At 45.5% G+C, this 15,218-nt stretch overlaps 1 protein-coding gene across 4 annotated transcripts; it reads right to left on the bottom strand.

Moving 5' to 3' along the window:
* Positions 1-5,482: 5,482 nt before the first annotated feature.
* On the bottom strand, positions 5,483-14,876 carry LOC310751306 (uncharacterized protein). 4 transcript variants are annotated; one of them, XM_083590603.1, is made up of 7 exons: positions 14,703-14,876; positions 10,743-10,971; positions 9,363-9,474; positions 9,040-9,158; positions 8,855-8,931; positions 6,871-6,975; positions 5,483-5,700 (listed from the first exon to the last, which is right to left on the bottom strand). In XM_083590603.1, the coding sequence occupies exons 2-7, from the start codon at positions 10,962-10,964 to the stop codon at positions 5,541-5,543; spliced, it is 795 nt and encodes a 264-aa protein (XP_083446729.1). In that variant the 5' UTR covers positions 10,965-10,971; positions 14,703-14,876; the 3' UTR covers positions 5,483-5,540. The 4 variants fall into 4 exon arrangements, with proteins under 4 accessions (XP_083446729.1, XP_083446730.1, XP_083446731.1 ...); XM_083590604.1 differs by having other exon boundaries at positions 6,871-6,972; XM_083590605.1 differs by having other exon boundaries at positions 8,884-8,931.
* Positions 14,877-15,218: the final 342 nt, after the last annotated feature.

Below are 15,218 nucleotides of genomic sequence, written 5' to 3'. Positions count from 1 at the left end.
AAATGACCATATAGCATATATTCAACACAAAAAACAGTGACAATTTGTTGTTGACAAAGGACAGCTGGACATATAGAGTGTCCCATTACCTTCAGTAGCTTAGGGCCTCATCAAACCTAAATCCAGCCCTGCTGGATAGGGACCAACTCCTGTGGGAGCTTTGGCCCCCCACAATAAAATATTTGAGGGGACCAGGCCCCCACAAAGTTGATGGACATTCCCATTCAAATGGTGTGTGTGCACTGCGTCATGTGATCGATTACACAGGGCGGGGATTACCTGGGGCCCCCACAATATTTTATTCAAGTTGGCACCCCGGCACCCAGCACCAGGCATGTGTGTATGTGTGCTCATATCACAGTGCACTGGCCCAGACTGGCTGCTGGGAGCTGAAGTTCAACTGTAGCACCCTGCTTGTGGTTAACGCTTAGCTGGAATGAAATATTCAACGCAGCAATAGAGAAATTAAAATAATTTATTTGTCAGACAAATAAATGTGAGACACAGTGGTATATGGTTACCAAAGCTCTGCCCACTCCAGCCCTGATGGTCAGCACTTATATTTCCTCAGCTCAGCCCCCTTGCTCCTCCTTTGGCTGCCTCTGTCCAATCAGCCTGGTTGAAATTCCTATTGGCTGTTTGCTCGAACCAATCATAAAAGATACACCCATTTCCTATTGCCTTTTATGGGAGACAAAGAGCTATATTTCCTTCTGTCTATAAATGGCAAATAAGTAGTCATATATCTTAGATTAACATTATTATACCTTAATTAACATTTCACCTCTTGCCCTCTTGCCCTATTCACTGCAAAACAGATGGCTAATGGTTTTTTTAATTTTTATCTTAAAAGAGATCTTGGGTTCTCCTCTCACACATTATCAATGAAAGATCTCCTTCTTTGGAGGTCTTTAAGCAGAGGCTTGACAACCATATTTCAGGAGTGCTCTGATGGTGTTTCCTGTTTGGCAGGGAGTTGGACTTGATGGCCCTTGTGGTCTCTTCCAACTCCATGATTCTATGATTCTATGATTCTATGAAATAAGAATCTAACATAAGAATCTAACATTTCTTACTTTCTAAATCTTTTGCATAATTACATTTAAGCCAATATATTTCATACATTAACATATATAGCTTTTTAGAAGGAAAGGAAAGTCCTTTTCAAAGTAAAAACGGAACTTAATAAAAACAGTTTTGAAAGCAACCCCTTAAATCTACACCCCCCCTTTCAAACCAGCTGCTGTTCCTGTTAGCTCTTGCCCTTTTAACCTGTGGCTCAAGTCTCTAATGGGAGGCACAATAATTATTACTATTTAATTGTGTTTTTGCAATCTTGATTATATTCTGTAATTTGTATGGTCAGTGTGACCTTTTGCTCCCAGCCTGTAATTTCCTTTTACAACCCTGAAATCAGTGGGGCCCAGGAAGATAAACACCTGCCAGTCTTTTAGACAACTGGTCTTCTGCCTGGCATGAGAGATACAAACATTTGCAAATATATTTTTTAAGCTCATTTTAAAATACAGATCTTGATCAGATGCCTCATAATACAGATCTTGATCAGATGCCTCACAACAACGTGTAATTTCTTTGTTGGTTGCATTTTATATCCCACCTTTCCCCTCCAAGAAGCTTAAGCTGAGCACATGTTAATTTATATGTATGGATAACAAATATAAGCCTGTGAACAACTTTGAACGGTGGCTGGGGTTACACACACACACACACACACACACTTGCAGGAATTTATGTATGGGGGGGGTTGCCCCTCCAGCAGGTATCATGCATATGCAGCCCACTACCAAAATCAGCACAACCACTTTTGTGACTTTTGTAATTTGTCCCCACAAAACATTTCATCACAGTTTCTTCCTATCTATTCAAAGGGCCTTTGCTGCACGATACCAAATGTAACAATTCACTGATAAATGTACTGGCTCACAGGGAAAACTTCTGAAATTCATAAAGACATGTGAGCTCAGCTACTCAGCAGCCCCTCTGCCTGAGTGATAATTCCTGGCATCCTGATACCTGAGTGTCAGCCAGCTAGCCATTCCAGAAATAACAAAACCAGATGAAGACAAAAGGGTGTGATTAGCTTGGCTGGGAAACAGGGAAATGTAAATATCTTTTTTGTTACACTTGATGGGTGTTTGGTGGAGGGCAAGGAGAACCATGGGGCAGGGTCCAGAATGCTCAGATTACTGCCACCAGACCTCCCCTTTCATGATGTAACCATGATGTATTAGTGATGTAGTTTGGGGGGGGTGTAACATGGGGATTAGCAGCTAATAAAAGTTTGGGGGCTCTTTTGTTTGGGGCTTCCATCTTGTTCCACCTTGTGGCAGGTGGGAGTCCTGTTGCAACAGTCTTCAATAAAGACCAAGCCTACTAGCTGCTGTTTTGCTCTGGTATTCCTGGCTGGTGTCCTAGTTTTTTGTCCAAGGGAGCCCTCAGATTTCTCCGTTAACACACACACACACACACACTGCAGCAAGCTCAGCAGCCCCTGTAAGCAAAGTCCCAGCGCAAAATACTAAAGTGGGCACCCCTTTCATTTGCAAGCCTTTGCCACAGTGCAAGGATGGGAAACCTGCGATGCTGCAGGTGTTGCTGGAGTCCCAACACCCATCAACCTCAGCAGTTATCATGGAAAATGCAGACAGAGGCGTAGGAAGGGGGGGTTGCAATGAGTGGGATCCAGGTGTCATGACTGAGAGGTGTGTGACAAAGTGGCAGGCGAGTGGGGGGGGCACACTTTGCGCCCGGCGGCAGCAGCTCTTCTGTCCTGGCGGCAGAGAGCAGCCCTCCTCAGCCATGGCGAGGCACACCTGGCTGCAGCAGCTCCATCGCCGGGTCATGTCTGACCCAGCCGCAGAAAGCAGGAGGAGAGCGAGTAGCAGTTTCCCCGTCCCTCTCCTACTGTCACGGTCCGGTTCACAGGCGATCGAAGTCCCGGCTGGGGACGTCAGGACCGGGGGCAAGATGGTGGGGTGGGAGCAGGAACAGGGTCCAGAAGCCAGGAGTCAGGAAGCCAAGAGTACGAGGGTCAGAGAGCCGGGAGACAAGAAGCCAAGGACCGGGGGCAAGATGGCGGGGTGGGAGCAGGAACGGGGGTCGGGAAGCAAGGAGTCACGAAGTCAGGGGTCCGAGGATCAAGAAGCAAGAAGTCAAGAAATCAGGGGTCCGAAGATCAAGAAGCAAGGAGTCATGAAGTCAAGGGTCCAAGGATCAAGAAGCAGGGAGTCAAGCGGCTGAGGTTCAAGGACCAGGAAGCAAGAAGCCAAACACAGAAAGGCAGGAAGCGTGTTGCTGTGGCAGAGAGCTGAAGGGAAATGCTGACCTTATATCGCTTCCTGGCTCTTGCCACCAGGTGCTGTGAGTTACCAGTTGGCCTCACCTGTGTGGCCACGCCTTGCCGCTTCAGAACAAACTTAGGAAGGCCCCAGTCCTGCAAAGTCCTATTGGTCACAGGGCCTGGCTCCTGCATGCACACCTGACACCTATGCTGAACTGTGGCACGTGGGAGGGCACCCTACACCCTCCGTGCCCCACGCCCCTCGGGAGCGCGTCCGCCCTGGGCAGCGTGGGCATATGCTCTGCTGCTGAATGCAGACCAAGTCTCCCTATTTTCCAGGGACTTCCCTGATTTAGAGAAGCCATTCCGGTTTCTGATTTGATCCCTGAATGTCCCACTTTTCCTTAGGATGTCCCCATTTTCATTGCAGAAATGCTGGAGGGTATGGAGTTATCTGACCCTCAAACCTTCCTGTATAGGGAAGTTTAAAAAAAAAAAAAGTTTAATGTTTTTATATATGCTGGAAGCTGTCCAGAGTGGCTGGGGCAACCCAGTAATATGTGTGGGGTATAAATAGTAAAATTATCATTATGGAATGGGACTTCCCTATTTTCATCGGAGAAATGTTGGAAGGTATGACAATGGTCAGATGGGAGTCTGCAGGGCCACAGGTTCCCCACTCCAGCTGTAGTGGTATGTTCCACTGTAGACAAATCAATTCTGTAGTTGTTGTTTTCTCAAAATAATAATAATAGACAAGGAATCTTCAGGAGAGGGATTTGGTGCGTTACAAGTTTCTATCAAACCCAGATAAATGATACACTCCCTTGAGAAACATTTTTTTTAAAGTTTATTTTCTCCTTCGGATCTATAAGGACTAGAAACTTGTGTACTGCTTTTGTTTTTAAACTGAAATCTGATAGAATCAGGAGGCTGTATTCAGTTCCATTTAACAGATTTCATGTAGACAACACATGAAATGGTACCTCAGATTACATACGCTTCAGGTTACAGACTCCGCTAACCCAGAAATATTACCTCGGGTTAAGAACTTTGCTTCAGGATGAGAACAGAAATCGTGCTCTGGCGGCGCAGCGGCAGCAGCAGGAGGCCCCATTAGCTAAAGTGTTGCTTCAGGTTAAGAACAGACCTCCAGAACGAATTAAGTTCTTAACCTGAGGTACCACTGTATTCAGATCCAACTGTACCATTAGACAAGGCCAGGTTGAAAAGAACTGTGTATTTCCACAGGTCTGAGCAGGACTGCTTAAGTTTTATCCTCATTGCAAAAGCAATGAGAAACTACTTTTTTAAAACTCCCAAATTTAAAAAAGAGTTTGCCGTATTAGGAGTTGGGGTGGATAATGTTTGAGAAACACCTTCTGTTTGTACAAATACAAATAATCATTTATTGCCCATGTGCAAAAATACTGTAAACAAGTTGAAACATTAGCAGGATTTTAAGTAAACGCTTGCAACTAGCAGAAAAATAGATAAAATTAAGGGAAATAATAATTGGAAAAGTATAAGTATGGAAATGCAGAAGAACTTGGTTAAAAGAAGGAACCAGAAGAGGGTATGGAGGGAAGTCCAGAGATTTAAAGAATCTCAAAGAGAAGGTTTGTGAAAAGGCATTTGTATAAATTTAGATTTGGTAGAAATGTGAGTTAATTACGGTTTTTATTTGTGAAAATGTAACTGTGAAAAATTAATAAAAAATTATTTACAAAAAAGGAGACAAACGCCTTCTGTTTGGCACATTCAGTGTTATTTTTATAGAAAAAGAGGTGCTGGAACTCACCCTGAACCACGCCCCCCCTTGTTCTCTTATAACGGCTACAGAGCCCACCTGAGAAGTGCCGGAACTGAGTTCTGGTGAGTTAAGGCTTAAAAAACCCTGATCCAGTTTATGTGGTTCATTCGGTACCGTGGCCTGAATGCCGAAAGCTGGAGACAACCGAAGACTGGGAAAGTGAGAAAGGAGCCAAAATGGACAGATCTGCCCATCCACCCCACACAGCGCTACAGTTCCCCGCACCCTTAACAAATTATGGTCCCCAACATCTTCAATGGCTGTCAAAGTAGTATAACAGTGTTTTAAATGGGATGCGACCTTGGTTAGCCATTTTGTCTCCCCCTCCCTCCTCCGGAGGTGCTACGACATCAGAACCACCACACGGGTAAGGATCATGCACTGAACTTTCATTTGCTTAGCATCTTCCGCTACACCAAGAGACATCTAGGCCCCCGTAGGGTGGGAACTGGGGCCCGGGTTTTCGTTATCCTGTGTGTCTTCTTTTCTGACTCTCGGCTGGGCCAGCAAAGGTGCGTTCATAACTGAGGATGTGCTGGCTGGGCTGGCGCTTTGGATAGAATCAGTCGGACCGTTGTCAACAGTCCTGGAAGAGAAAGAGAAACTGCCCCCGTGAGGAATAACTAATATCTCATGACGGCAGCGCATCTGTGCTGCCATCGTAGACCCCATTGACACCACACAGTCATGGCTCCCCCCACAAGGAATCATGGGAGCTGCCATCGGTTCAGGTTGCTGAGCCTCATTAGAATTCCTGCTCCATGATTGCAGTCATGGGATTGTTGTCTATCACATGACGGTGTATGTTTTGACTCCACAGAGTGGGAAGTGACGGAGATAGGATGTTTGTGTTCCGTGAAGTGGGACTATTGTCCTTTGTTCTTTTTCTGTTTGCTGTCTGATGCTAGAGAGAGAGGGAGCCATGTTGCAGTGCTCCGTGTGTGTTTATATGTAAATAAAGTAGATTAGCCAAAATGCTGAGTTGCTGAGGTCTGTCACGCAAGCTGCGAAGACTCTGCGGATCCCTAAGTGTGCGGTGTTGGTTGGGATCGGTCGCTGTGATGTTCGAGCTGAAGAAAGCTTTTGAAGCTCCCTAACGAAAGACCAGGAGGGAGATAACATGCCAGTCAGGCATGTGTCTCTGCCAGGGTCCTACTCGAGTGTAGGCTGAACTCCTGACACTTATCCCCCTCACAGAGCTACCATTCCCAGAGTTCACTGGGCAGAGGGATTGCTAGTTGGACTACTCTGGAAACTGTAGCATTGTGATGGGGCACTGGAATTCTTCTAATCCCCAGTTTTGTGTTTTGATATGGTATTTTGTGTTTTTATATTGTGATTTTATGTTGTAACCACCCTGAGACCTGTGCGTATAGGGCAGGACAGTGGTACCTTGGTTCTTGAACTTAATCCGTTCCAGGAGTCTGTTCCCAGTGGCGTAGCGTGGGTTGTCAGCACCCGGGGCAAGGCAAGTAATTTGTGCCCCCTAACCCATGGATTTGCGCCCCCTAACCCGTGGATTTGCGCCCCCTAACCCCCAGATGTTGCGCCCGGTGCGGCCGGCCCCCCCTGCACCCCCCACGCTACGCCACTGTCTGTTCGACTCCCGAAACCGCCATGGGATTTTTCTAGGAGAAGTGCCTCAGAGACGCCACACAGGCCAGCTCTTTGTGCCCACTGTCAAAACAGAACACCTCCTTGCACAGCCAGAGTGAGGACCATGAATGTGTGGACAACCTCGAAAGAGAAACTCTACCTTGGAAAAGTGGAGAGTTTTGCCCTGCTGAAGGTGTTGCTACCCAGGAATGAGGAACGGCAGCCACCGGGGCTCAGCATAACAGGATGCAGGTCGACTGTACTGCTAAAAAACGAAGAAAGGAAATGGTTTGCCATTGTGTTATGTCTCACCTTTCCCACCAAATGGTCTCAAGGTGACTAACCATCACCCACACAAGCACATTTAAAACATATTAATTACCCCCAAAGTATCCTGGGAAATGTCTTTTCCCCATTATAAAACAATAACCCAATGTTTCCTAAACAAACTACAGTTCCCACCATAGCTGTCAACGTTTCCCCTTTTTTAAGGGAAATTCCCTTATTCCGAATAGGATTCCTTGCAAGAAAAGGGAAAAGTTGACAGCTATGGTTCCCACAGTTCTAGTGGGTGTTGTGCATGGTGTATACAGAGCCATACGCAGGTAAAATCATAGGGGCTGAACAAACTTCATCGTACTTACAACAGCCAGATCAAGCCCATTTTAGGGGCAAAAGGCCTGTCTGAATAAAAACATTTGATCTCCCAGTGTATACAGCTGGATATTTTCTTGCATTTTGCTACACCGGGGAAGTCGTTTGCTTGCTACGCATCTGGATATCTTAAGATATCATAATCAAATTTTGCATAGTGATTCCTACAATCAAGGAGCAGGTTTTCATCCTTGTTTGAATCCAACGGGACACTGTTTTGAATCAAGATGGTGGAATGAACCTTTCAATACTACACTGATTTTAACCACCGATATCAAAACTGCACAGATTTTTTGTTTGTTTGTTTCTTCAAATTCACAAGGAACATGGGCCCATAGCAGCTAGAACATAATAAATAAATTCCATTTTTTTTTCATTGAATAAAGTCCTGCATTACTCCCTTGACTGGATTAAGATTACAGTGGTACCTCGGGTTACATACGCTTCAGGTTATAGACTCCGCTAACCCAGAAATAGTACCTCGGGTTAAGAACTTTGCTTCAGGATGAGAACAGAAATTTTGTTTCAGCGGCACGGCGGCAGCAGGAGGCCCCCATTAGCTAAAGTGGTACTTCAGGTTAAGAACAGTTTCAGGTTAAGAATGGACCTCCGGAATGAATTAAGTACTTAACTCGAGGTACCATTGTACTTAATTTTGTCACATTTACTACCTCTCATACTTCCATTGTCCACTTGTAGGGTGAATAGGGTGCTGCCCCACCAACCTCAATCTGCTCTCTTCCAACCCCCACCTGCCTGTCTTCCTACTTAACTACCAGGGGAGGGGTTGGGAGTGTCCATTCAGCTTCCTCCTCCCCCTCAGTCTCAGTGTTGCCCTCATATAACTCAGCAGGGAAGAGGATGGGGACAAAACTCAAACTAGTTGGCTCCTCCTTTCATTGGCTCTGGCGCCACCTACTGTTGGGCTCCCTGCTTTCTACCCTACCCAGTCCCCATTGACATCAGCCACCACGGCATCCAGCCCACCACTGCCTCCAAGCGCCGGTTGAAGACCAGTCTCATTTGCACTTGTTGCTGAGTTGTAGATCTTTGTCTGGGAATCACATGGTAGTTCACAACATTAAAAAAAAGTTGGTGATGGCCACCAACTTGGATGATTTTAAAAGAGGGCTGGAGGAGGCTACTAGCCACAATGGCTATGCTCTGCCTCCACGAATGCTTCATGGTACTGTTTTACCGCATGAGGCCTGTCAACGTTTCTGTAAAAAAACAAAACCCCAAATCCCACTTTACTACAATGTCGCCCAAATTTGGGTCTTTTTGGACTACAACTCCCATCATCCCGAGCTAGCAGGACCAGCCGTCAGCGATGATGGGAATTGTAGTTCAAAAACAGCTGGAGACCCAATTTTGGGAAACACGGCTCGACTACCTTCTTAACGTTCTGTATCCCACCCATGCATTGTGGGATGACCTTGCCATTTTGAGCCCCCCCTCCCTGCCCACCTTGCCCTTCAATCAGCTCCCACCTCTTTTGATTGACTGGTGATATGCCAACCTGGGGCTGCTTCAAGTCCACGTTCAGAGAACCCGTCAATCTCTCTGCCTGTTTGGGGGTGGAGAAGGTAGTCTCGTTATTGCCCAGTCCACCAAAATGGACAGATTTGTTGTCTTCCTATGGATGGGGGGGGGGGCAAAGCATCTTGGCACAAACCTGTTTTGGGTACGGACCAAAGACTTTGGGCATGGCTGCAACAACCTGCTCCGGAAGCCTGGCTTGGCCTGGCATGGTCTTGCTTGCCCGTCTCTCCAACTGTGATGCCCTCTTGGCCGCTGAAAAGGAGTAAAAAAAAGTAGTTTGTTACGGGTGCCAGGAGTTGTTGTCCTGCGATGGATAAGCTCCAGAACCCAGGATTCCTCGGGAAGGAAGGAACCACGTCTTCAGAGGCATGGCATGTCCACAGCCTCTCCTGGCTGGAGCAAAGTCCAGAAGTAGCCCCTTCCCAGCCCTTCTACCTAGAGGAAGGCAGGACCAACCAAAAGCATAGTTGCTGGCCTTCTGCATCTCCCGTTTCAGCTGTTCCACCTCTTCTTGGATCTCCTCCATTTCCATTGAGTTGCTGTGTTTGAATAGTGAAGAGATCTTGGCCTGGAAGAGAAGGGTTGGCTGGGTGGAAGACAGGCTGGGCACCATAGCAGGGCTGGAGAAACTTATCCTGACCTGTCACCACTACTATAATAATAATAATAATAATAATAATAATAATAATAATAATGATGATGATGATATATTATTTATACCATGCCCATCTGGCTGAGTTTCCCCAGCCACTCTGGGCGGCTCCCAATCAAGTGTTAAAAACAATACAGCAGTAAATATTAAAAAATTCCTTAAACAGGGCTGCCTTCAGATGTCTTTTAAAGATAGGGTAGCTGCTTATTTCCTTGGCATCTGGTGGGAGGGCTTTCCACAGGGCGGGTGCCACTACCGAGAAGGCCCTCTGCCTGGTTCCCTGTAACCTCACTTCTCGCAATGAGGGAACTGCCAGAAGGCCCTTGGCGCTGGATCTCAGTGTCCAGGCTGAACGATGGGAGTGGGGATGCTCTTTCAGGTATACTGGACTGAGGCCGTTTAGGGCTTTAAAGGTCAGCACCAACACTTTGAATTGTGCTCAGAAACGTACTGGGATACTGCCGCCTCCGTAGGCCAAGCAGGACAGGTGGGTGGGACAAACCCCCCTGTCAATCACCTGCTGTCAGGTGGGGTTGCCCAGCCTGGTGGGTTTGTGTGGGGATTAGATGCAGGGCTAAGAATGGAATACACTCAGTTTTTGTTGTACAGTGGTACCTCTGGTTACGTACTTAATTTGTTCCAGAGGTCTGTTCTTAACCTGAAACTGTTCTTAACCTAAAGCACCCCTTTGGCTAATGGGGCCTCCCACTGCTGGCGCACGATTTCTGTTCTCATCCTGAAGCAAAGTTCTTAACTAGAGGTACTATTTCTGGGTTAGCGGAGTCTGTAACCTGAAGCGTATGTAACCTGAAGCATATGTAACCCGAGGTACCACTCTCTATATTAGCAACCCGCTCATGTGGATTATTGGGATGGGGTGGCACTCTGACACTTCATTTGATGCAAAATGCTGCTGTTAAACACTCGACTGGCACAATGTGTTAGGCTCAGGTGAGGCATCTCAGGACCCTGAACTGGGGTTTAGCCTCCACTATGCTGAATCATCCATGTCTGGAAGCAGCCGGTTTACTATGAAGAGAGAAAGAGAAGCTCTAAATACAAATGAGGCACAAAAGAGGCAAGCCTCAAAATGCAGAAAACTTCCATTTTGAGGCTTGCCTCTTTTTTCCTCTTTTCTCTCTCGATACTCTTTTCCAGACGTCTCGAGGTGCCCCCAGCTTTACCTTCAAGTAGGACGCCATACCCGCCTCCTCACTCTCCAGCTGCTTCCTCTTGCGCACAATCGACTCGCAGATTCCTGGATTCTGCTCCATTTTGACATAAAGGTCCTGCAGGGATTTCTGGGTGTACGTCAGAGATTGCTTCTCAAAGTCCTCTGGGGAAATCCGCTTGCAGAAAGAGACGTAGAGCGGGGATTCGTTGTCAAATTCACCCAAGGTCTCCATCTTATCCCTGGAGAAGAAGGTAAAGAAGTTCTTGATTTTAATTGTTTTAGTAATTTATTATTTTAGTAATTATTTTAGTAACTGCCTTCCACAGTCTCTTTTTTATGATTTTCAGTTTTATACATTTCAATAATTTTACAATCGTTTTAACGTTTCAAAACTTGAGTTCCTTCCCCCTCTTTCTGCGGTTCCTTCATTTTGTTTTTTTTTATATTTTCTGCATATTCCAAATTAACTTACGTAATTTACTCATTTACTCATGTACTATAAATATATACTCTTATGTAACTGCAGGTTATTACAATAATCCTGCCACCGTTCTGATCTGTTTACATTTTATTTGCAAATATTCACTAAACCATTTCCATTCTTTTATAAAAAGTTTGTTATCTCGATTTCTTATTTTTCAGGTAAGTTCTGCCATTTCCACATATTCCATGAGTTTTTGTATCCATTCTTCTTTCACTGGGACTTCTTCTTCTTTCCATTTTGGGGCAAGTAACATTCTTGCCACTGTAGTCGCATACATGAATAAATTTCTATACAATTTGGGTAGTTCTGTTCCTATAATCCCCAGAAAAGAAAGCTTCTGGGTTGTGTGTGTTTTTTTACAAACATTATTTTAAACATCTTTTTCAATTCGTTATATATCATTTCCCAGTCTCAAGGCTGTTTACATATATACCTGTTTGTGTGCATTTTTGAAGATGTGGAGACGGTCACCAACTTGGATTGCTTTAAAGGGGGATTAGACAAAAATTCATGGAGGAGAAGGCAACCCATGGCTTTGTTCTGCCTCTATGGTTGGAGACAGTCAATGGCAGCACCAGAAATGAATTTCGTGGTGTGTGCAGGGGTCACAGAAAGGGCAAAGTATATTTCTAAGCGGTGAGCTTTGTCCCACAGGCTACCATTGTTTGCATTTCTTAGTACAGAAAGTATGGGTCTGATGTGTAGAGATCTTTCCTATTCTAATTAATTCAAGAGGGTTCTGGAAGCTTCTCTGTGTGAAAGAAGTAAGCAGAAGGTTCATGATGTTTGGGTTATTCCAGGCTTCCTTAACCTCGGCTCTCCAGATGTTTTGGAGACTACAATTCCCATCATCCCTGACCACTGGTCCTGCTAGCTAAGGATCATGGGAGTTGTAGGCCAAAAACATCTGGAGGGTCGAGGTTGAGGAAGCCTGGGTTATTCCTTCAGAGAAGCTGAGTACAGCTGGTTTAAACTGATTGTTATCTCTTTCTGTGAAGATCCTGGTGACTATAATAATAAGCACACAAGACGTAACCGGCTGTACTTTTGAATAAATAAGGTATAATATTCATTGTTTGATTAAACTGCGGGAGGCAGTTGAAGACAGAAGTGCCTGGCGTGCTCTGGTCCATGGGGTCACGAAGAGTCGGACACGACTAAACGACTAAACAACAACAATATTCATTGTGTCAAATTGTAGATTTCAATGGAAGTCTCATAAAGTTCAATGAAAAAAGCAGAAGACCAAGTGGATTGTTTGACTATAATAATAGGCCAGAAGGACCCTGGGTCTTAACTTTCTCTCTTTTCCTTCTGGTGTGGTGTTCTGTATGCTTAGTGTTAAGGTTTAGACTTATTATAAGTTCTTGTAAGTTTAAGTCTGCCGCAACTGGATTTCTTATGGACAGTGCCAGTCCTGAATGCATTGGATTTGTGACCATTATGCTCATTTGCCTTCAGTAGCAGTAAAGTACTGCTGGATGAAATACAATTCCCTCTGGTCTAGTGCTCGCTTCGGCAGCACATATACCAATTCCCTCTGGTCTATTTTTGGGGAATCCTGCAACGTGTTTAAGTTGTTACTCTGCTAACTAGACGTTGGAATTTGCTCTGGATCAATATTGAGTAGAATTCCACGACAACCGTATCTGAAAGAAAAATAACAGCAGTGGAGGGGCAGGTGGAGTGGAGCTTCTTGGGGGTTTTTCTGGGAGGAGGGGGGCACTGGCTCTGTCCATTGAGGCAGTATGATTCTGAATGCCAGTTCCTGGAAACCACTGGAGGGGAGAGTGCTGTTGTGCGTAGGTCAGGCTTGTGGATTTCACATTGGGGCATGCTGGGCAAAATGGGCCATTGGGCTGATCCAGTAATCAGTCTCTTCTTGGATTCTTATGCTTTCAGGTTTTGCAGGGGTGGGGTTCATCACGACTATGGCCTACGTGGAAGAATTAAAAGGTCCTCCCTGTGTGCAGCAGTTGCAAACTGGAACGGGGCCTTCCGCAGCTGTCTAGGCACATTAAATGCAATCACGTATTTTTCATGGGGTCCAGTTTTTCCCATTTCAGGTTTTTGATTGCAACCTCAATCAGAACGAATGTGAAACGGCAAATGTACAGATTGATAAGAAAGACCGGAACGGAAAATGGAAGAGTTAGTTTAAAAATGTTAGCAGCAGCAAAAAATACGGGGAAAATGCTCTGGAAATTATATTACGATGTTATCTAAGTCCCTAGTTATTGAGCGGAATATACGACTACAAATCTGCCATGGTGGAAAGGATAGCAAGAAATAAGCTCTTTCTATATAACATGCAGTGGAGTTGCAGGGTAAGTAGGAAATTTCGGTCAGCAGAGTTCAGGAAAATGGGTGTCATTACAAAATGCTTTATAACTATTGGACTGAGGCTAGTATTACTGTCTGTTATTTACTGCTGAAAATATGCAACAGAACTTGTGTAAGAAACGTTGAGAAGTTTCTTGTTAGCAAAAGTTTGCTTAGCAATAGCAGAGAACTCTGGTCACATTTAGACCATGCATTTAAAACATTACGATGCCATTTTAAATAGGCAAAACTGCTCCCCCCCCAAAAATATATATTGTGGGAGCTGTAGTTTGTTAAGGGTGCTGAGAATTATTAGGAGACCCCCCTATTCCCCTACCAGAGCTACAATTCACATAGTTCCCCGTGAAGAGGGATTGGTTGTTAAACCACAGAACTGTAGCTCTGTGAAGGGAATAGGGGACTTCTAACCACTTTTAGTACCATTAGCAAACTACAGCTCCCATAATTCTTTGGGGGGAAGCCATGACTGTTTAAAATGTCATCACGCTGTTTAAGTGCATGGTGTGAAGGTGGCGTTAGTGTTGCTCAGGGGTAGGCAACCTAAGGCCCGGGGGCCGGATGAGGCCCAATTGCCTTCTAAATCCTAACTGTGGACAGTCCAGGAATCAGTGTGTTTTTACATGAGTAGAATCTGTCCTTTTATTTAAAATGCATCTCTGGGTTATTTGTGGGGCCTGTCTGGTGTTTTTACAAGAGTAGAATGCGTGCTTTTATTTAAAATGCATCTCTGGGTTTTTTGTGGGGCATAGGAATTCGTTCATTTCCCCCCCCCCAAAAAAAATATTGTCCGGCCCACCACATGGTCTGAGGGACAGTGCACCAGCCCACAGCTGAAAAAGTTGTTGACCCCTGGTGTTGCTCCCTGGAGAACCCAGCAGGGAGGGAGGTGAGGAGAAAAACCAGAATTAGTTGGCCATGCCTCTCATTGGCTGAGGCTCCTCCTAACAACTGGTTGGATATTAGGTGGGTCATTAGCCCAATCCAGCAGGCTCTTCTTATATTCTTAAGAGGCCAAGACTGAGTCGTAACTCCCTCTGTGTTCAATGGGAGTTACTCCCCATGAAGTGTGTGCAGGATTACAGACAAAACCTTACAGCGGATGCAGTGACTCCCGCAAAGGCAAACGACTAACTAAAGTGGTACCTCTATTTGGCAGGTGTTACTTATTCCCAAAGGCTTTTATAGACCTGCAGTAGCCAAGTAGCTGATGCTTGGGGCCAGCTAGCCAGGAAAGGAGGTGCAGTTTTGACTCTGAGGTGGCTGGTAGAGAGCAGCTTTGCAAGCCAACCCATTCTGCTCTGATGCCCTATAGCTCCCAGCCTCAGGAGGAATTGTGACATCAGAGGCAGATGAGCCAATCCCTTACGTGTCCCAATTGTTGCCTCCACCTGTGCAATTGTGGCATCACAGATCAAAAGCAGCCAATCATCATTCCCAGCACCAGCTTTCAAGGGCTGCTAGCCTTGATGGTTATGTTCTACCTCCGCCGTAAAGGCAGTGCACTTTTGAGTACCAGCTGTTGGAATAACAAGCCGGGAGAGCACTGTTGCACTTTGACCCATCTAGTCCAGCATCCTGTTCTCACAACGACCAGCTTCCTCGGGTTCACAAATATTATAAGGCAACTGCCTTCTACTGAACCAGACCATTGGGTCCATC

The sequence above is a fragment of the Podarcis filfolensis genome (genome assembly GCF_964270895.1).
Source record: "Podarcis filfolensis genome assembly, chromosome: 16".
Classification (NCBI taxonomy): Eukaryota; Metazoa; Chordata; class Lepidosauria; order Squamata; family Lacertidae; genus Podarcis; species Podarcis filfolensis.
Note: the sequence above shows the minus strand (reverse complement) of the source record. Positions and strands in the feature narration are given on the sequence as shown.